General features: G+C 32.4%; 1 protein-coding gene across 1 annotated transcript; it reads right to left on the reverse strand.

Annotated features, from left to right (window-relative positions):
- Positions 1-3,537: 3,537 nt before the first annotated feature.
- Positions 3,538-23,890, reverse strand: LOC139484587 (uncharacterized). The gene is made up of 7 exons (XM_071268360.1): positions 23,777-23,890; positions 16,644-16,700; positions 14,592-14,781; positions 13,494-13,796; positions 12,785-12,848; positions 4,696-4,739; positions 3,538-4,335 (listed from the first exon to the last, which is right to left on the reverse strand). The coding sequence occupies exons 2-7, from the start codon at positions 16,665-16,667 to the stop codon at positions 4,145-4,147; spliced, it is 816 nt and encodes a 271-aa protein (XP_071124461.1). The 5' UTR covers positions 16,668-16,700; positions 23,777-23,890; the 3' UTR covers positions 3,538-4,144.
- Between the last annotated feature and the right edge of the window lie 484 nt (positions 23,891-24,374).

Below are 24,374 nucleotides of genomic sequence, written 5' to 3' on the forward strand. Positions count from 1 at the left end.
AGGAGAAGATTTTTCTAAAAGATTACTAAGATCTACGAAAAATGGTTTAAAATTGACTATAAAGGTCAATAACTCCTAATGGGGTCAACTGACCATTTCAGTCATGTTGACTTATTTGTAAATCTTACTTTGCTTAACATTATTGCTGTTTACAGTTTATCTCTTTCTATAATAATATTCAAGATATTAACTAAAAACAGCAAAATGTCCTTAAAATTACCAATTCAGGGGCAGCAACCTAACAACGGGTTGTCCAATTTGTCTGAAAATTTCAGGGCAGATAGATCTTGACCTGAATAAAAAAATTACCCATGTCAGATTTGCTCTAAATGCTTTGGTTTTTGAGTTATAAGCCAAAACTGCATTTTACCCTTATGTTCTATTTTTAGCCATGGCGGCCATCTTAGGTATTTGGCCAGGTCGTCGGACACATTTTTTAAACTAGATACCCCTATGATGATTGTGGCCAAGTTTGGACAACCCGCCGTGGCTAAAAATAAAACAAAGGGGTAAAATTTTGATTTGGCTTATATCTCTGAAACCAAAGCATTTAGAGCAAATCTGACATAGGGTAAAATTGTAAATCAGGTCAAGATCTATTTGCCTTGAATTTTTTTCAGGTGAATCGGAGAACCCGTTGTAGGGTTGCTGCCCCTAATTTTAAGGAATTGGGCCTGTTTTTAGTTATTATCTCGAATATTATTATAGATAGAGATAAACTGTAAACAGCAATAATGTTTAGCAAAGTAAGATCTACAAATTAGTCAACATAACTAAAATGGTTAATTGACCCCTTAAGTAGCAATTGGTCTTTAAAGTAAATTTTTAGCATATTTTTGTAATCTTTTACAAAAATCTTCTCTGAAGCTACTAAGACAAATTTAACCAAACTTGCCCACAATCATCATTAGGGTATTTAGTTTTAAAAAGGTGTCCGATGACCCAGCCCGTTTATCATGATGGCCGCCATGCCTAAACATAGTACATAGGGTAAAATGCAGTTTTTGGCTCATATCTCTAAAACCAAAGCATTTAGAGAAAGTCTGATGGAAATAAAATTGTTCATCAGGTCAAGATATATCTGCCCTATTTTCAGACCGGTGTTAGCCAAGGCTCGGTGTTGGCGTACCTTGACCTATGAAGACGTTCTTTTGCACCATCTCTCATAGATTCAAGAAAATGTAAAATGTCATTTTATGTACTCACACAAGTTGTAAAACTAATGTCAGTGCTAGGTTTGTTTTACCAGTATACTTTCATGAACGGAGAAAGTCTTATTCAGCTGGCAAAATTTTGACAAATACTTGACAAGAGGCAGTACCGATGTCACGATTTGGATGTTTCTGACCCGAGAATCAACGGGAATGGTGGATCCCTCATTACATAAACCTGTCGGTTGGCAAAAGTTGCAAAATATACCTATACCGGCTTCATTTCATTCCTGACCGGAACCAACTACAGATCCGAGAAAAATATATCTCCCAATTGATACGATATTCCCGTGCTTGCATTTCCTATCATGATTTTCTTGATAGAGGGTTACTGCTCACAAGGAAGCTATTAAACCAAGAGTTCCAAATGGTGAAGTTGAAATCATCCCTTCGTAAATTTTACGGACGCAATCACGAGTTGTTTGACCGTTATGGAATAACCGTTTCACAAATGATATCGGATATGTTCCTAACGTCGTAACTACAATCCCCTTCCCTTTCATGAATTTGACCTACCGAATTAGACTATTTACCGGTTTTGTAATCACATAAGCAACACGACGGGTGCCGCATGTGGAGCAGGATCTGCTTACCCTTCCGGAGCACCTGAAACCACCCCTAGTTTTTGGTGGGGTGCGTGTTGTTTGTTCTTTAGTTTTCTATGTTGTGTCATGTGTACTATTGTTTTTCTGTTTGTCTTTTTCATTTTTAGCCATGGCGTTGTCAGTTTGTTTTAGATTTACGAGTTTGACTGTCCCTTTGGTATCTTTCGTCCCTCTTTTATTGCAACAGTATATAATTTCTAATTTAGAACATCAGAACAAATATTTCGTTCTGTACTATTACGATTCCGTGCAAACGATAATTCTGAGTTGAGTTATCAGTTAAACCTGTTTGACATCCGAGTTGAGATTTGTTCTCAATATGCATGCAATGTGATCAGACGCATACAAATTCCAAGGAGGGACTTTCCAAAGCAACCTCCCATATGCTTATTGTCGATTTTAAATGAGTTTAAGACACCGCCGACAAGTTCAAATCCTTTCATTGTAGGTTCTTTTTGAACACAAAGTTGCATAATAAATTTTGTGTGTATGCCAGCTACAAAAAGTAGGTCTTACTTGACTTTATAAATGGCTGTGAGGTTCATGTCGTTGGTACTGTTTACTCTAAATTCCTTAATTGCAGGTTCCTTTTCTGTCGTTGGCCGTTCAAAATGGTTTATCAACTTACTTCGCAGCTCCTAATTCTTCTAACGATCTTGTTTTTAATTTCTCGATGCTGTCCTCATTAACAGCCAAATCCAAATGACAAACTTGCACAATGAATTGGTGTCTGTATACCAATAACGTGGACCTCGAAGAGAGCACCCTAGCAACAGACGTGGCATAACAACCAAGGATAAAAGGACTTAGAATGAATAGTAGTTCTTTAAACTGTCACTTGTTTCCAAGAAACTTAGTTTCTTCCCCTAAATGTCGCTGTGGTGACTTAGAAACTAGCTCTCATTTTATTTTATTATTTTGCCCATTATACTCGGACATAAGACAAGAAGTGATAATATCATTTTGAAGCCTAAAACTAACGGTACTAATGGACACCAATTTTCTATTAAATGGCTCAGATACAATTTCGAATGAAGAAAACATTAGTTTATTTCTCATGGTACAACGGTTCAATATCAAAACTAAAAGGTTTACAAATAATGACTCATACAATAAACCTGTAAGCATTTCGTCTTATCAGTTGCATTTTGCTTTACTTTTCAGTTCATTAAGAAACTCAACTGACAATATTATGTAACAGAGCATGTAGTTTTGATTTATTTGTGTATAATGTATCTCATTTACCAAGGAGACAGATTAATATAAGCAAATGTTGCTTGTATCTGGGTCCTTATTGTGAATGTGTTTATAATTTATACTTGTATTTATCATAATAAAATATTGTTTACACTATGGATAAAATGATGATTTTTCATGCAGTTTTCCTTAACGTATTGTTCAAACAGGTAATTTAATACAGATTACAATTCAATAATAAACTACTATATTGTACTTAAGAACCCTTTCATTTAAGTTCTATAAAATAGATGCGTTCAACATAGTAACCTAGCTTTGAGTTATTTTTCGAAAGCGCATCAACCTTTTACTCGAAAAGTGGAATTAAAGGATACTGATAGCCTTTTTCCATTCCTTCTAAGAAGCATCTTGATTATGATAGTTTCAGAGAAAAAGAAAAAAAAGTCAAATTTGTTGATACTTTTGCCAGATGAAAAGTCTTATATTATATACTTGTATATCATAACAGATCACTTAGACCAGGCATCTTATTAAATATGTTTCAGAGGATGTTTTGTTTGAAATAGATTGATACTTCCCTTAGATATGACATTTGAATCTACGTTGGCCGTTCTTTTTATGAAACAACTCTTTTTAGCATTCAGATATGATTCACGCCTCATTGATATTAAATTGACTGAATAATTTATTATTCATTTTGGCGAAATTTCATAGAAACATAAAACAAACCTTTTGTGTGTTTGTCCAAGATTTCCTCTTTGCTTTTTTGTCGTTGGGGTTTATGTTGAGTTTCCGAGTTGTGAATTGTCTACACCTTATTCATTTATCGAACACTGTATGTAATATGATTTAGACGCAAAAACGACAATTTGTAGGGCAAATGTATAGATAACTTTTGAAAAACGATAAATAAACTTCGGCTATTAACATGATTATCTAAATATTATTCAAGATGTATTTTAACGGTATTGCCAATGTATTATAAAACATGTACGGTGATAAAAGGTTTACCAAACAAGGTTTATTCGGATACACTTTGAATTTAGTTACGGGAAAAAACAAACGAAATGAGAATGAAGTTGGTTATCTTTTAACATTTACTACATGACAAAAATAACCATAGCCTCTTGTTCATACACCTAATACCACAATCGTTGAGATAGACATTTGAAGCACTTGAATATTTACTTCAACTTCTGTATATGTAAGCATACAAGTGACACTTAGTTTTACTAGCTTACCTGAAATGACAATGAAACCAAGTGTAAAGCCTGCAAAACCAATGCGTCCAGAACGCTCCCAAGATTCCCATTGGTTATTATCTGCAAATAGATTTAATGGTGTTTGGTAAACTACTTTTTGTATAGGGCAATAAAGTTTATACTATACTTGATGTAATCTCCTTTGTAGATAGTAATGTGCAGTTTATCAGGATTAATACATGCAATTTATAAAGTCAACTTGTTAATTCATATTCCTCTGCTGGAATGTACTGTTTTCGAAAATAACAGGTACGCAGTTAATATATATAAACATATGCAAATGATCAACAATGTTTTTGGCAGAATGAAGGCAAAAGTTTATTCAACACATTTATTCTATATATGTCCTTTTCATGACTATGTATATGTACCTTCCAAACAAATTATGGAGGAATGATACTCTATTAAAAGGATCCTTACCTTCAAATAAAACAGGCATGTCGGTTCCATTTCCATGTTTTTGCCTAAAATGAGGCAATATATTTATGTGTTACATATTTGTTTTTCGTTCATTTTTTTTTCATAAATAAGGCCGTTAGTTTTCTGGTTTGAATTGTTTTACATTGTCTTATCGGGGCCTTTTTTATCTGACTATGCGGTATGGGCTTTGCACATTGTTGAAGGCCGTGCGGTGACCTATAGTTGTTATTTTTTGTGGTATATTGGTCTCTCCTGGATAGTTGTCTCATTGACAATCATACCACATCTTCTTTTTTTATATATTACCATATTGATATTTAGTGACAATATCTTTCGGTGCATGTCTTGTTGTCGTTTTAATTTACCTTCATTCACAGTGTGGGAACGGAACTGTACGGTTTTATAATAATTTGGTCATTCGGGAGACTGTCAAGCGGGGCTCCGACATTCGTAACAATAACAAGTTGCTTGGTGGGAAGTTTGATACACTCAAGTTTCACTGCAAAAAGTTTCTGCTTCATGTTTTAGTAATCAGAACATTCTATACGTATATATGAACCAATACAATAATAAAAACAACATTTAATTTCTATTTCAAAAAACAACGGCAGACATTATCTGTTAACAAAACTCTGTTCGTTACCGGTTAATAAGTTAAATAAAATTTTGGAGGATTGCAACACAATTTCATATAGCAGTCCTAAGTATGAAATTGTTCAAATTATTATGGCATATTGTTATTCTAAATTATTTCCCAAAATTGATCGCCCTGAAGATCATAAAAAGCATTTTATTAAAATTAAGTATGTCAATAAAGGCTTTGATTTTGTAAATATTGCCGGTATATTTAACGACCATTCTGTTAAAGAACAAATTCCTGGATATTTTGACAATACTGAGCTACCTCTTATTTGTTATATTTACAAGAAATCTACCCGGAAATTTGTGTTTAATTATAGTCAATTGTGTAAAGATGTTAATATCAGTGAAAATACACCTACTTCATGTAATTGCAGTAATTCCGAATATATTTATGGACCCATTTCCCATGTTATAACAGGAGATCTTAACATCGTTCAAGACCGAGAGTTAAAATCATTCCTCAGTAAAGGACCTAAATATCGTCCCCCGTCAATTATTAATTGGAATGAGTGTCGTAATATCATCCACGACTCACTCCATACTTACTGTCTAAAATGGATAAAACGGGAAAAAGCTGACAAAAAATCTTTGGACTCTTTTTTTAATTCAGTAATGAAGATAGTTGATATACGTATTCAACATTTTAAAGAACATTTTACTATTAACAATAACCAAAATAAACCTATTTCTCGTATCAAACATAAATTAAAAGAATTAGCCAAGGAATTTGTTTTTGTCCCGGCCGATAAAGCTGCTAATAATATTATTATTGTTTGACGTAAATTTTACATTGAGGTTCTGAAAAAGGAAATCCCCAATTCACCAACATTCCAACTGACTCCATTTTCAGAAAACGAAATCTGTAACAAACATGAACTTTTAGCCACCGCTTTACAAGCAGAGCCAAATACAATGAAAGTCCCAACAATGTATTGGCTTCCGAAGCTACACAAAACCCCTTACAAATATAGATTTATTTCGTCTTCAAACCATTGTTCAACTACTAAATTGTCTATTCTTCTTACCAGCACACTTGGTACAATTAAAAACCTTATAATAAATTGTTCAAAAAAGGCCTTCGAAAATAGTGGAATAAATTACTTTTGGAGTGTCAAGAACTCGTTGGAAGTACTTGATAAATTGCATGCTTTTATTGGTGATTTTGGATCTATTCAAAGTTATGATTTTTCTACCCTGTATACCACATTGCCTCACATTCTCATTAAGAAAAAATTCACACACCTAATTAAATGGGCATTCAAAAAATCAGAATGTGAATATATATGTTCAAACTCTTTTAGGTCATTTTTTAGTAGCAATAAACAAAAACACTATGTTAATTGGACATGCTTTGATACTATATATGCCCTTGAATTTTTACTAGATAACATTTTTGTTCGCTTTGGGGATTCCGTATATCGTTAGATTATCGGAATTCCAATGGGGACTAACTGTGCACCACTTATTGCGGACCTCTTTTTGTATTGTTATGAGTTACAATTTATGAAAAAATAAGCAAAGACCCATCAAAATAACATCTGATAAACAAATTTAATAATACTTTTAGATATTTGGATGATATTTTGGCTCTCAATAATGACGACTTCAGTATGTATATTAATGAAATTTATCCTGCTGAACTTACTTTAAATAAAGCTAATACTAACAATGACCACTGCCATTTCCTCGATCTTGATATCTATATCACTAACGGAAAGCTGAATACTAAAATTTATGATAAAAGGGATGATTTTTCATTTCCTATCGTTAATTATCCGTTTTTAGATGGTGACGTTCCCTTGTCACCATCTTACGGTGTTTATATATCTCAACTTGTACGATTCGCTCGTGTATGTAACAATGTTTTAGATTTTAACGAGAGAAATTTATGTATTACTGAAAAATTATTACACCAGGGTTTTCGATATCACAAACTAGTCAAAACATTTACTAAATTTTATCATCGGTATAAAGACATCATTCGTAAATATAGCTCAACATGCAGACTTCTTATACGTTCAGGTATTTCACATCCAATTTTTTATGGAAATATTCTTTATAAAGCACAAAGGTGTCAGTATTTACCTCAGAAACTTAAAAAACCTTTGAATAGACTTATTAAGAAGGGATATAATTACGATACTGTTGTCAAGTCATTAAAGATTGCATATTTTGGCGTTAATATTGAGTCACTGATAAGGTCTTTGCGTCGGAACTAAACACATTTATTCTAAAAACAGTTGTTGGCATGACACGGGTTATGTTCTTCTCATATATGTTATGATGGTATGATACTAAACCCCTAACGGGAAGGATTGTGCCTGATGTACATATGATGAAATCATAATCTTTCAGTCAGTTTAATTGAAGTCTGGAGCTGGCATGTCAGTTAACTGCTAGTAGTCTGTTGTTATTTATGTATTATTGTCATTTTGTTTATTTTCTTTGGTTACATCTTCTGACATCAGACTCGGACTTCTCTTGAACTGAATTTTAATGTGCGTATTGTTATGCGTTTACTTTTCTACATTGGCTAGAGGTATAGGGGGAGGGTTGAGATCTCACAAACATATTTAACACCGCCGCATTTTTGCGCCTGTCCCAAGTCAGGAGCCTCTGGCCTTTGTTAGTCTTGTATTATTTTAATTTTAGTTTCTTGTGTACAATTTGGAAATTAGTATGGCGTTCATTATCACTGAACTAGTATATATATTTGTTTAGGGGCCAGCTGAAGGACGCCTTCGGGTGCGGGAATTTCGCGCTACATTGAAGACCTGTTGGTGACCTTCTGCTGTTGTTTTTTATTTGGTCGGGTTGTTGTCTCTTTGACACATTCCCCATTTCCATTCTCAATTTTATTTGCATCAATTCGTTTTTATTAGAATGGTGGGGCTCTTGTTAAATCGATCATAAATGTTTAATAAACATCGAAAAACCAATCGTTACTATCAAAATTTGTATATGTACCGTTTCTGATACATAGTCTTGCCTCTCTGAAAGTTTAAAAGTCATTGTCTCAGTCGAAATCCAAATATACTCATTTTCTAAATGTCGGATACAAGTTTATTGTACAATCGCTTAGAGCCCATCTGTACAATCACTCGGAGCTTTCCTTAGTCAAATTCATCTTACCTCCTATACATTTCTACGCATATGATTGGTTAAAACCGTCCGCGTGAAGACCGTGTATATTCAATAGTAGCTATATATATGTTAGTAGTGAGGCTGGGCTTAATTCATTACACGGTTAATAGCGGATTTACGACTTTGGCACTGTTTGTTTATTTAAAAGTATTGAAAGTTATGTTTAATATTGTTTTATCAAGGATGTTGGTAGTAAATAGTTATTGCTTCCATTCATTTTTAGTACAGACCAATTGAAGAAGGTTCTTTAAATTGAACATTTGAACACTTTAATATAGAAATAAGAAGATATTATGATAGCAAATAAGACTCTAGTCTAAATTCAACAAATAGATAGTCGGTAAGATACATTCGTTACATAGTGTGCTAGTGACCTAATTATGAAATAATTCATGTGGGCTTGAATATATCGTGATTTTACAACGGGTTGGCCCTTTATGACAAATATTTTACCCTGAGCGTTAGCGAAAAAAGGGAGAAGAAATCTTACTTAGATGATGATGTGTGTGCGATCATGGTTTGCTACCTAGACAATTTGAAATCTTTCCGAACTTTTAATGAACTCAAAGACATTTTTCAAAATGGTTTGGTTTTGCTATATAGAAAGAAGACAACTACCCGAGGAAAGTAGTTCTATGTTAATTTTACAATCATTCGGAAGCGAACGCAGACGTTCAAACAGTTTATTTCGTATGTCTGAATATAATATACATTTAAAAAAGAAATGATAGGAATCTTCACGATTAACACCACAGCGACAGGAAGGGTCAGAAATAATGTTGACCCTAAATAGATCATAGTTTAAGGATGATGCAAAACATCGAAGTTGGGTGAGAATTATATTCAATTTTCGATTTCCAAATTCATAATGCTTCGGTACAAATATATTACTCTGAGGATAACGGTTTTTTCGTTCAGTTTTAAATTTATTAATTGATTCCGCATCACGAGTTGAATCATCAAGATTATTCCAAAGACGTATGGTTGATGGAATAACAGAATCGTTAGTTAATGCTAGTCTGCAGAATGAAATAATGATGTCATTTCCATTGCGTAGAGGATAGACCGTCATACTTTGTATTTTTTGGGGAATTAAATTTGAGAAATATTCTTGAACATGATTATTTTGAATATTATAAAACATTTGGATTTTTTTTCTCTCTCTTCTTTCAGCTAATGTTTCCCATCCAAGTTCTTCATAAATAACTCTTGAGCTTGTGAATATACATGTAGGTAACCCCGTAACTATTCTAGCAGCTTGGAGCTGTAATTGCTCCAGTTTATTGATATAACCTACCAAATATTATCCCAAACCTCACTTGCATATTCAAATAAAGGTCTTATAAAAACTAAATAGAGTTTTTCTAAATTTTTCCTGCTCAGTTTATATTTCAACTTCCTTAGCATATTTATATGTTTAGACGTGCTTAAGATAATATTATCAACGTGTGCATTCCTTTTAGCATCATTGCTAAATGTAACCCCTAAATGTTTATGCATATTTGTAATAGGTATATTTTTATCATTGAATATAAAGTTCATTTCTGGGGTTTCAACATTATTATAAAAAGTAATGGTCCAAGGACCGACCCTTGAGGAACTCCAGCTGAAAGAAGAAGATTGCTTGATAACCACCCTTTGTTTTATATCAACTAAGTAGCTTCTAAACCAGTTTAACAGATTTCCATTTATACCATAAGCCTTCATTTTATGTAATAAACCATCATGCCAAACCTTATAAAAGGCTCTAGAGAAATCGCAAAAAACAAAACAACTTATCTCTTTCTTTTCAAGTGAGTTCAATATGCAATTATATATTTCTAACAGTTGGTGAACCGTTGAACATTTAGGAAGAAAACCCGATTGATACTCATAAATTAATTTAAATCTTTGCAAATGGTTGTAAACATATTAATATACAACACGTTCCATGACTTTGCCTATGCATCTTATGAGTGATATAGGTCTATAATTTGAAGGTAATGAACTATCCCCCTTTTTAAATAAGGCTATAACATTTGCAATTTTCCAGCTGGAAGGATATTTGCACTGATGCAAGGATTTATCAATTATAATACATAATGGAATTGCAAATTTTTCGGGACAAATTTCAAGCATCTTATGACTAATGACATCCGGGCCTGACGCTTTTTTGGGATTTTTAGTTTTTATGATATCAACAATTTCACTAGTACTAATCACTATATCATTCAATAAATTGTTATTTTTTTGTCGAAATCGGGTAATTGAGCATTAACATCTGCTAGCGATGAAATGAAACAAAATACTTATTTAGAATGTCGCATTTCTAGTCGTCTCTATCGGCGAACTCCTCAAAACGTTCATCATTAAGAATATTTTTTAATGGGGGTATGTTATTAGATCCTCTATTTGGCTTAATCAGCATCTTCATATTTTTCGAATAAGTCTTAGAATCTGAAGCGTCATGTAGTATTATATTTTCAAAGTTTTTCTCAAAATTTTCTTTCGCTTCCTTTTTCATATTGTTCACTTTATTCCTCTGTTTCTTATATTTATTAATATCCGTTTTTTTTTTAGATTGAATTGATTGTTTTTCGTAATCTATCCCTTATTCGAATTGCTTTTCTGATATTACTGTTAAACCAGTGTTGTCATTACCACGTATAGTTACTGTTTTGGTTGGAATGCTCTGTCTTGCAATGCTGAGGATTTTTTCAGTGAATATAGTGACCATTTCGTCTACTTCCTCAACATTGGAAAAGAGTTCATTCCATTCAATTGCATTCAACATATTTGAAAACTTTTCCACATCTGTTTTTTCATATAACCATATTTCCCGTTTAAACGACTTTGTTTCGGGCTTGTCACATTTTAGCACCATTTGTTTACGTTTCCTTGTTGTGATGATTTTCGGATTCATAAGCGTGAATGTTCCCGTAAAATGCTTATATTCTTACGTCATCGTTCTATGACGTCGGGTTCCTCATTCATTTAAAAAACATATATTACGTGGGAGTACAATGGGAACAGCCCATGAAATATATTCATATTTTACCACGGGTGTGTATGCAAAGCGTTTGAAGGACGTCATGTTAGAATTAAGAAATAATTCATGGGGGCTTGAATATATCGTGATTTTACCACCGGTTGGCCCTTTATGACAAATAATTTTACCCTGAGCGACAGCGAGGGGTAAAATATCGGCATAAACGGACAACCCGTGGTAAAATCTAGATATATTCAAGCCCCCATGAATTATTTCGATTCTAATAGGTCAAATACGGCAATTCTTTTGGATCGAAGCGCTCTAGGTGGAGGCAAATATTTGCCGTTCCCAGAAATAAACACACTATTAAATTGGCGTAAAAGAACGGAACAAACTGAATTAGTGACATGCTTAAACTATTTAAAATAACGTATATAGATAGTTTTGAATTAATTTAAATGATAACTTACTTATATGTCTAAAATGTTTAAACACATATGGCTTATAACACATTTTGGCATCGTTTGTTTACGTTTTCATGTTGTGATGATTTTCGGTTATGCTTCGCTCTCGCCCCATATGGAATTTACTGACCCCCGCATATATCGTATTTGGTCACTAACACACTATGTTACTAATAATATAAGAAACGGTATATATAAAAATTCTCAATGTAACGATGGGTTTTTCGTTGTTTGTTTATCGTTTTTGATCGCTGCTCCGTCACAGTTTTGATCGACTTACTCGGAGCCCCACAATATGCATTCTAATAAAAACGTTTGGATGCATATTTTGTTTTTTTTATTTTATTGGTTGATATATATATATGTAAAGAATGTTCTGATTATAAAAACTTGAAGCAGAAACGTTTTATAGTAACACTTGAGTTCATTAAAATTTCCATTAAGCAACTTGTTATTGTAACGAATGTCAAAGCCCGCTTGACAGTGTCCCGAATGACCAAATTATTATAAAACCGTACAGTTTTGTTCCCACACTGTGTTCATTTATTCATATTCTTTATAGCACTCATCTACTTAGAGATTTGCATTTCTTTAAAAAAAAAAAAGTAAGGTTTCTTTACCTAGATAACACGTGCTTGAACAACTCCAGATATACAGAGACGTAAAAGGCACGGGGATACTAAAAAAGAAAGCGTCAATGCAAAAACTAGAAAATAGTGGAAAGACCAAATAACATTAAACACAACGCAATACAAGAAAAGGAAAACCCTAACACTCTAAAAAAAAAAACAGAAAGATATTTTAGGCAGGTTATTCATATTGAAGTGGTTTATTGGTTAAAAATCATCAACCAAGATCAAAAATTAAATACCTTTTATTAACGTGTTCGCAATAGAAACTGTCTTTCATTAAACCAATATAATTGCATTCATAATCTGAAAAGAAAATGGAAAATTCTTACATTTAATCGTATCGAATCTTTTAAATTCGGATAGTTAATTATGCAATGCGTAAGTTGGTTATTAGATACATAGATGACAAAACCAGTGCTTTTTGCATTTGAAGAACGGGATGTCATTGACATTCACACATCGAGAATGCGTAATACGAAACCGAATAATATGTTATTTTTGTTTGTAAAACAAACACTTTGACTAGTTTGTTAATGTGTCAATATTTTTTACTCATATTTTGATTACTTATATTAAAGAATGATATGTAAAAGAATCACTTTTATTAATTTAACCAAATAATTATATCTTGTCTACAGTTTATACTGTTTATATATATTTTTAAAGTTGATAATCAATCAAAGTTTGAGTATACCATTGACAAGCTACTATGCAGCCATGGACTACCAATGATACCTAAAATCAATAAACTGGACATGTACCAATTGTGTTAAAAAATGATTTGTGATACATGTGGCCGAGATTTCTAATACCTCATAGATGAATAATAATGAATAGTGACATTTGATAGTCGCAAAATAATAGGTTTTTTAAAAATGTGAGCATCAACTTACACAAATGTTTTTCACGGACAATAAACTAATGAGTATCAAAATAAATAAAACTTACCAGGGGATAATGTAGTATTCTTTGAACATTCTTTGATGTAACAGGAACAATCCTCTTCCAACGGAATACAGAAACACTTATTCCGTGGCTTAGAGACAAATGCATAGCCTCTGGTGTAATCACATCTACAAGTGGCATCATAGATTGTTGATCTGTTGTCGTATACTATTTCACCAAAACCGTTACACTCTGACTTTAGATTCATACAAACGCTGCTTTGGTTTGACCAGAATCGGACTGGTTGATATCGTCCGTCAGAACATCTTACATTTCTATATGTCCCGGAGATAACATATTTAAGCCCTGCAACATAAAGGTAAATAAACAATATAAAGTAAGAAGAGTAACATCATTGGAAAATTAAATTGTATCTGCAATCGACCACGACTGTTTACAGATATGTCCAACCATCTGTTTTACCACTGGCTTTCTAATGTTTATATCTGAGCGTAAGCAATACAAGTATACTTAAAGATGCGCGTCGAACAAACAAAATCATGAGGTATTTCTGTAATTGTAGCTGATTCAATGAGATCTTGAGATATACGTTTAAAGGTAATAAAGATCGATACGAACAAAATCAATCTCTTTACAGCAGATATTGTTCACCGATATATAAACGATGTTCTTTCACAATTTTAAAAAGTGAGTTAAGTCTGTGTTAGCATGAAATATTAATGATATGGTCATACTTATAAATTAACTGTTTACACAACTTTAAATTTTTAAATACTCTAAACGAAACGCGTGTCAGTCCTGGTATCTATGATGTTTTTTTAAACAGAGCTGCTTAATGTTTAATGTCACGTAGATACAAACATAACAATGTGCAATATCGACAGTAAGCAGTGTATGGTTGTATGTATTCTGATAGTCTCGTTAGTATCCTTATATAAAAAGATTCAAAGATTAAAACAAACAAAAGTACTTAATAAAAGATTCTTAATTAACAAGCAGATCGTTTAAAATTATTTAATTTTCCAGAATCTACACCGTTATCACCGTGTTCCGAGTTCATTTTTAATAAGATAACTATGCAAGTGTACAATAGTCGTTTCTTAATAATTACGTGAAATAAAACAAAACAAAATGCTATACCTGCTCTGACAAAGTTGTCTTTCCTATTAGAACAAAATTCTACGTAACCTTTCTTTATTGTGTCGTATAAGCAGGTGTATGCACTAGAATTTCCACTACATACACTCTGAATACGAGCCGTTCGTTGAGATGGTTGGGGACATTGTAGATCAAACCCATTGATTGTCGATAGTAATCCAAATAAAAAAATCTGAAATTAGATACTCATTATAAATCAATTGATCATAGATACTTGGATTCAAAATTTATACTGAAGCTGCAGCTCCGACAATATGACATTTGTAAAAAATAAACTTAAAGAATTTCCATTTGGAGGTTTTTTACGTTTTTTGTTAAAATTGTAAATATTATATTTCTTTATCTCAAATTGGTAAAACAAATTTGAGAAATTTGTAACAAAAAGACATATTTCCTATCTAGCCATTGCATTAGCTTTGATATTATTTAGAGATTAGATTACATTCTACTTCAATATTACGTCACAAAAAGTGCAATTTTATGGGGGGTTTTAAGCTACTACTCTGATTTAATTTCACAGACGTCTGATTTCATGAATATTGTATGTAATAATATGTATCGGTTTTATTTTATTGAGTTGCAAAAAACTTTCCATGTAAATTATTACTAAAAAGAGAGACGAAAGACACCAGAGGGACAATCAAAAGCATAGATCGAAAATAAATTGACAACGTCTTGGCTAAAAAGGAAAAAGACAAACATACAAAAGTAAACAAACACAACATAGAAAACTAAGACTAAGCAACACGAACCCTACCAAAAATGTGAGTAATCTCAGGTGCTCAGTAAAGGAGGAAATATCATAATTTCAATTATACTTAAAAACGTCAGAGTACAAAGCATGTTATTCAAACAAAATTACGAACTACAGAAATACATATGGGTCATTATTCATTTTGCAATTTTTTCTGGGTCGATGCCACTGCTGGTGGACGTTTCGTTCTCGAGGGTATCACCAACCCAGTAGTCAGCACCTCGCTGTTGACATGAATATCAATTATATGGTAATTTTTATAAATTTTCTGTTTACAAAACTTTGAATTTTTCGAAAAACTAAGGATTTTCTTATGCCCAGGAGTAGATTACCTTAGCCGTATTTGGCACAACTTTTTGGAATTTTGGGTCCTCAATGCTCCTCAACTTTGTATTTGTTTTGGCTTTTTAACTATTTTGATCTGAGCGTCACTGATGAGTCTTATAGACGAAACGCGCGTCTGGCGTATAAAATTATAATCCTGGTACTTTTGATAACTAATTAAAATTAAGATAGATTTTTATTCTTATGACTGATGCTTACAATCCTTCAATCGAATGTCAGAATCACAGAATCATAAAATGAGTAAGTTCTTTCTATATATGTCTTCAATTTGACATTTCTAAAAATTGAGCTCACGCAACTTATTGTCTCCTGAAATAGTCATATACATGGTAGTATTCCCGTTTGAATTGTTTTACAATAGTAATTTTTTAGGCTTTTTGTAGCTTGCTGTTTGGTGTGAACCAAGTCTTTGTGTTGAGGTCCGAATTTTGACATGTAATGGTTTACGTTCACAAATTGTGACGAGAATGTAGATCAACAACACACACTTCACAGATACTAGGACTATATTTTGTATTTACGCCAGGCGAGCACAAAAAACTCACAAGTGACGATCGAATCCCCCAAAAGTTAAAGAAAAATAAATAGATAATATAGTACAAAGTTGAAGAGCATTGATGAACAAAATTCCTTAAAGTTTGGCCAAACACTAATAAGGTAATCAATTCCTGAAGTAGAAAAGCCTTAGTTCTTTTAAAATTCAAAATAGTTGTCTCATTGACACTCAATCCACATCTTCTTATATTTATATAAACCGTTGATAAACCGTCTGATATAAAAATTAAATTAATACAAAGAAAAACATCACAATTTGAACAAAAAAGAATTTAGAACATAAAAAAAGTCAATGAACATGAACTACATGAACTATACAGGCAAAAATTATTTAAAACCGAGTTTTTTCAAAATGCACTAAAATGTCATAAAAACTATACCTGAATGTTTATCATCTGTATCATTATGCATGTTCATTCATGTATTTCTTATTATATCTAGAAATATAAATAAGCTAGATTAATATTCAAAAATATAATAACGATGCAAAAATAACAAAATTTAACAGTATGTTTAAATGGAACACGTGAATGAAGCTGTCACACACTATATGTATAGCTATACAGAAACACTCATATATAAATAAAGAAATGAAACTCATTGATTTCAAATATTTACATGTTTAATTTATGCAAATTAATAAATATGTAATTGTTATAAATGAGAATTCCTGCAGATCGATTTTCTGTCCACTGATGTATAGTAGTCTTAAACTGTCGGGGATTTTTTATATATACATCAAACTTAAACCTACATACAGGCACCTTTAATTTGTATAATAAAGAGAAGCCTTTTAACCTTTACCATCGTTGCATTTGAATAAGTGACAGTTGGGTAACATTATTTTTTTCAAATTAATTTAAGAAGTCCGATTGCGTTACATTATGTAGCATATGTATCATACAGGTCAAACACATATAAGAGCATTTTCGTCAGTGGTTGTTGTTTTTAGGTGCGGTTCAAACTTGTTCATCGTTTCTCGTTTTTGAATGGATAAGACTATTTGTTTTACACAAGTCATCATAGCGCCTTTTATAGCTTGCTTTACGGTTTGTCCCAGGACTCCGCATTTACGGCCGTACCTTGACCTTAAATTGTTTGCTTTTACACTTGGATGAATAGTTGTCTCATTCGTATTCATACAGCGTCTTCTTATTTATACATAACATTTATATATGTTATTAGTCATTTTAGTTATACTTTTTTGTTTGTTAAAAGTATTGTCATGTGAATATCTAATGCATGTTATTGCTAGTTTGTGGTCTTTGTAGCAGTGTTATTTAAAACATCGAGGCTTTTCACCACCCTTTTTTGTTCTCAGCCAGTAAAACACAATAAAACAACATTTTTTTTGGGAAGGTTAGATGAAATGTATTGGAACTTGAAATGTATCTGACGATTTAGATAGTTGACTTGGTAATAATGTTCAACTTGTTAAATTGGTATCGTTTATGCTGTAATCATTTTTATATTTTCTTGCCATTTATCCCTTTCTGCACCATTGTTTAAAGATGTTAAAAGAATTAAAACAAAGTTGAATAAGTTAAAGGTAAATGTCATAATCTACCTCATCTCTCAGAGTGAAACGAAATGTGCTAACAGGTGTTTGAAAATTGAAAACTTTATTTTTGAATGACTCAGACTTCGAACAAGTCAAACGTAAGATGTAATCGAAGGATATCTTGAAGTTTATCTATTAAACATAAGAGAAACAGATTCTTACATAGATACTCGAGATAAATTTCGATGTTTATACTAAAGCGTTTATTAAGTCATATTCTAAAGATGAAATTGGGAATCCATAAAAACTGCCCGAACAGAGTTATAAGAAGAAATTAACAATCCATCATTTTCTACACTTGAGCATGCCTGTACCAAGTCAGGAATGTGATACTGGTCCATTCATTTGATGTGTTTTGTGGTTCGATTTTGCCATTTTATTAGGGACTTTTCGTTTTGAATTTTCCTAGGAGTTCAGTATTTTGGTTATATTACTTTTTAGTTGTGCAGTCATCAACAAAGTTAGAAAATAACGTACTTTGGGGGGAAAAATCCAGTAAATCATCACGAAAAAGACCATATCACATTACTGCAAAATACCAAAAACATTTTATAATATAAATAAAAATAGAAAACGGCTAAAATGAAGCTAAGGTAAACTACTTCAGAGAAGGTATAATGTATTTTTCCAGACAAGTCCATACATTTGTTTGAGTTTGTATAGACAACCACGGGTAATAGTTCGTATTTTCATAATAAGCTCTATGCATATTTTTTTAACTGTGTTTTCATTCAGTTAGACAACAACTTTATATTACGCAAACTCAGTATATTTAGTGAGATAAAATATAAATCCGATGAGAATAACAAATATAACAGTATAACATCAAAAGTAAATACATGAATTTGGAATAGAAAAGTACGTGACACGAACGCGTCTTATAGTAATGTGAATTCACACTCAAATATAAGAGGATACAAACGACACAACAGAAACACAACGTTTAAAGATAACACACACAGACACGAACTATAATATAACAATGACCATTTTCCTGACTTCGTACAGGACATCTTTTAAAGAAAAAAAGGGGGTTGAACCTGCTTTTGTTGCATGCCAAACCTCCCGCTTGAATGGCAATTTTGAATATAAATCAGAGGTTTATCTACCTGAAAACCAGGTTTAATCCACCACTTTCTTCATTAGGAAATGCCGGCAGTCAGGAATAATACCCTTGCACTTTTCATACGTTTTATTTGTTAAAACCTTTAAGGGAGTTTGCTTCTCAGTTTCAAAATAATTATCTTTTCATAACACAAGTATATTGATAGGAGATAAATAAAGGAACCAAAAGAGCCAAAAAAATATATCGGTCAATGTACTTGTTTACGAGATGTTAGCCATAAATTTAGAGCGCGAAAACGTTTTCTCTTGACTGTTCGTAGCTTTATCATTAACAAGTTTTAGTTCTCAAAAACTATTAAAAAATAATTAAAATTGCATAAGACTTACAGATGGCTTATGATCATACATGTAAAAGATTTATAAAATAGATAGGGGTCAATGTGTAAATTTTCATAAAGCATTCAAGTGGATAAAACCAGAGGATTTCGAAAATCTGACAACAATTACAAAACATGACAAGCGAATTTACTTAATATCACCATTTGATGATAATTGAAAGGGACTCCGATTTGTAGTGACCTTAGAGTTCGGTATTTTTTGTTATTTAACTTATTCAAAGCTGCAATGATGATAATGAATTAAACATGTAAGCCGTTATATAACAGAGAAAAAGATTGTGGACATTTAGCATGTTTAGTACAGATGTATCCACCACAGGTTCATTTATACTTGGGAATCTCGAAAAAATCATTCAATTATTCAATCTGAGATAATGAAACGTGCGGAGACAACCAGTCCACCCCAAATATAATGAATCAAGTGCGAGCGAATATACAACAACAAATTTATATATTTCATGAGTTTGACACACGGTATTTTTTATGTCTAAAATCACACACCAAGGGGCTAGAGAAAGGAGTAGGTTCAGTTAACCCTATTTTGGCCCCAAAATATAGCAGTTTTAGAAAATTGGGAAAATGTAATCTTCAAGCTATATTTTGGAAAGTAAAATGCTTCTGCTACATAAATATACGATGCACAAATATCGCATTCTAGCATCATAAAGTCATGCTAAATTACTGAAATCTTCAAAATGTTTGCATTTTGGTTAATTTTTAGACGGTTTCCGTCTGAAATGAAAGTGACCACATTCGTGTTCATTCATAATATTTAAATGTAAGTTGCATTTGATGGTAATACAAAACATATATAAAGGTTGAGTATGAACACGGATTCGGACACTTTCATTTTTGACAAAAACCATCTGAAAAATTACGTTTTTTTTGCATATTTCATAGATTTTTTCACATTGAAGCTTGAATCAGAGCGTTGTTAATGACTAAATCAGTTAAAATCTTTCACATAAACTAATCGAATCAATTGAAATAGACACTTTTAAGTGTTTAAAAAGTGTCCAAAAACTTTCGTTAGATAAACTTGAAATTTGAGGCCAAAATCGGCCATTACCGGATCTACTCCTTTGTCCGACAGTATTGTGTTTTCATTTGAACGACACAGGTATATACAACAATATCACGAGATATAATCTGGTTTTTGCTCTAGCCTATATAAATCATTTGAACTACAGATCGTATTATTCTCCATATACAGTACATCTTTTTTTTCCAATGCGGAATTATTGCAAAATTGCTGGTTAAAAGTTTCTAGAACGTTTTCGTGAACATGGTTTAGTCGATGCAGAGCTATTTTCCAAAATAGTTTTTGAGGTGTCGTAGCCATGATGTATAATACAGAATTACAAGGACACTTGAAAAAAATCATATTAAAGTTTTATTTAGTCATATTGGTGAACTTACATATTACCCTTAACGAGCCTCACCTTCCGTTCTGTATATTTAAATGTTTACAATCATGTCAATTTGTTTGAAGGTTCAAGTGTCATATTTATATTTCAATAGACCTATAACGTAGCTATAGGGACAAATACAATTGAACACTATCAACACAATAGACAAAATAGGTTGATTCAATAAACAATTAACATATAATCATGATAGGCATTTCACAATATATGATCGACGGAAATAGTTTATAGACATAAGAATATTATTTATATAAATGTATGAATATACAGTAACTTACGTTATTTAACTAAAAACAGTATGAATTTTACAACATGATGCAGTTATAATGGTCTGAGTTAAATAAAGCATGACATTTATCAACGTTTAGATTTGTAGAGAATTTGTTTGGCAATAATATGTGTCCTGTCGAATTTGAAATTAAAAACATTGGAACGAATAAGGAAACTCTTCACCTAATGAGTTATGAGAAAGGATGACACATCAATGGTTTGTATGTACAGTCAATGAACAAAAGTGATTTCTCAATCAAAACAAAACATCCCATCATTTCAACTAAAATCAATCTTTTTCAAAAATCATTTTTTATTCCAAACTAAATTGAAAGAGTCGGTATTGGTGTGTTTCAAAAAGAGAATGTCGATGGTAGATTCAAGTATCATATCTTTGGGAGGGATGAATCCTACTTTGTATAGAATCATGCTAATTCAACGATTTTTTTTATCTGAAACTTTCATGATCAAGATGATTGAATTATTAATTGACAACATATTTGTGACGTTTAGAGGACGTGTTTTCTAACACACTGTCGGAATTTAAATGTGCTTTTCTTCTGCTAGCTTGTTTCTTGATTGTAATGAGTCTGACGCATACATGGACTTTTAAGGAAAAAATTAGAGGTTAGCAATTACTTATCTGTACGTTCCGCTATATAGACGATGTTCTTTCACTAAATTTGGTGCCTATTTTGAACGAATCTATCCCATCGAACTAGAGATAAAGAATGCTACAGATACATTTGAATCTGCCTCATATCATGACGCACATCAAAAAATTGATAATGAGGGTTAAAACAACTTTACGACAAAAGATTGTGAAGCTCAGTAGTGCCTGCATACGGAATATATATATATATATACAAATGATAAGTTATTCCCAGGGTGCAGTTGGAACAATCCTATCGTAAATTTTACCAGATTTGTAATAACGTAAGTATTACGACAGGTACCACCACATGTACTTGAGACAAAGATCTGCTTACTATTACATAACACTTGAGATCACCACTGGTTTTTGGTGGGGTTCGTGTTGCTTAGTCTTAAGTTTTCTATGTTGTGTCTCGTTTACTATTATGTCTCTGTTTGTCTTTTTATGTTGTAGCTATGACGTGGTCAGTTTGTTTTCAATGTAACGAGTTTGTCCCTCTGGTATCTTTCGCCCCTCTTGTCAATGTACAGAACAGATTTAAATGACATCATTGGTTTGATAATCAATGATTATTAGAACATATTTTTTGAATTTGAAGGAGCACAAACCCCCGCCTGCTTTGTTAATATATGTTTTCATTTGATTACGAGAAAGCATTTTTGTTTTTAGCTAACTCTTCTGCAAAAAGTTATCAAAGGTACCAGGATTATGATTTAGTACGCCAGACGCGCGTTTCGTCTACATAAGACTCATCAGTCACGCTCATATCAAAATATTTATGGGATAAGAAAATCATTAGTATTTTGAAAAATTCAAAATTTTGTAAACAGGAAATTTATAAAAAGACCACATTATTGATATTCATGTCAACACCGAAGTGTTGACTACTTGGCTGGTGATACCCTCGGGGACGAAACGTCCACCAGCACTGGCATCGACCCAGTGGTGAAAAAAGTTATCAAAGGTACCAGGATTATAATTTAGTACGCCAGACGCGCGTTTCGTCTACATAAAATTCCTAAGTGACGCTCATATCAAAATATTTATAAAGCCAAACAAGTACAAAGTTGAAGAGCATTGAGGATCCAAATTCCAAAAAGTTATGCCAAATACGGCTAAGGTAATCTATGCCTGGGATAAGAAATTCCTTAGTATTTTGAAAAATTCAAAATTTTGTAAACAGGAAATTTATAAAAATGACCACATTATTGATATTCATGTCAACACCGAAGTGTTGACTACTGGGCTTGTGATACCCTCGGGACGAAACGTCCACCAGTAGTGGCATCGACCCAGTGATGTACATAGTTATCAAAGGTACCAGGATTATAATTTAGTACGCCAGACGCGCGTTTCGTCTACATAAGACTCATTAGTGACGCTCATATCAAAATATTTATAAAGCTAAACAAGTACAAAGTTGCAGAGCATTGAGGATCCAAAATTCCAAAAAGTTATACCAAATACGGCTAAGGTAATCTATGCCTGGGATAAAAAAAATCCTTAGTATTTTGAAAAATTCAAATTTTGTAAACAGGAAATTAAAAAAATGACCACATAATTGATATTCATGTCAACACTTCGTGGTCACTACTGGGCTGGTGATACCCTCGGGAACGAAACGTCCACCAGCAGTGGCATCGACCCAGTAGTGTAAAAAGTTATCAAAGGTACCAGGATTATAATTTAGTACGCCAGACGCGCATTTCGTCTATATAAGACTCATCAGTGACGTTCATATCAAAATATTTATAAAGCCAAGCAAGTACAAAGTTGAAGAGCATTGCAAACTTGTCGAACGGACATTCTTACAACGCTTATATTTATACTAGTGTTTGTAATAAAAACGAAAGTAGCCAAAATGGACGCTTTGCCAATTTAATCCTTAGGTATGAGATTAAGTACATTTACTGGATTTATGTCTATACTATAGAATTTTAACTTAAGGGTTAAAGACAAATGTGTTTAGCAACACGTAGGTAGAAAAAAGGTCAAAATCACAGAAATAGTGTATACACAATTGAATTTAGGTTCAATAGCCAGTAGTGTCATTCCTCATTGACTTAAATGTTCGAATAACTAACATTATCATTCTAATATATAAATTGGCTTCAAAATATCAAATAAAATATCTTACCGCAATGTTATATTATACTATGTATGTAGTTTGATTGAAAAATCCCTCCTTCAACTGTGTTTACTGGTTTTACCTGTAAACACCATGTCATACAAATATTTGTATCTGTTAAATGATGCGTACGATTTTTGTTATATGACTTGAGACTTTTAAAATAAACTAATTGAACTATACATTTCCGCAGTGCATAAATCATGACAGAATTAGCTCCGTTTTGTCTCAAAATATAGCAGTTTCACAAAATTGTTAAAGTGTACATTTTTGGCTATAAATAAAAAAGTATTATACTTCTGTTACATACACGGCTGTTTATGACAATACAATGCACATGTATCGGGAACTGACATAATCAAGTCAAGCAAAATTACTAAAATCTTCACAATTTTATCATTTGACCTAATTTTTGAACACTTTCTATGTTAAATGGAAGTAGCCGCTTTTGTGTTCATTCTTAATATCAACATCTAGGTTGTATTTGATAATAATAAATAACATATATAAAGATTGCGACAGAACACGAATGCGGTCACTTTCATTTTTGACAAAAAACATTTGAAAAGTGTCATTTTATAGCATACTTAATAGATGATTCATATGT

Source organism: Mytilus edulis, chromosome 8 (genome assembly GCF_963676685.1).
Source record: "Mytilus edulis chromosome 8, xbMytEdul2.2, whole genome shotgun sequence".
Classification (NCBI taxonomy): domain Eukaryota; kingdom Metazoa; phylum Mollusca; class Bivalvia; order Mytilida; family Mytilidae; genus Mytilus; species Mytilus edulis.

What these genes read in the sequence shown, in the direction of transcription:
- LOC139484587 (XM_071268360.1), bottom strand. Translation starts at nt 16,667, where the DNA reads ATGATACAGATGATAAACATTCAG. An exon ending in AGACAACTTTGTCAGAGCAG is followed by an intron (nt 13,797 to 14,591) that starts GTATAGCATTTT and finishes TTTATGTTGCAG; the next exon opens with GGCTTAAATATGTTATCTCC. An exon ending in GAATACTACATTATCCCCTG is followed by an intron (nt 12,849 to 13,493) that starts GTAAGTTTTATT and finishes TTTTCTTTTCAG; the next exon opens with ATTATGAATGCAATTATATT.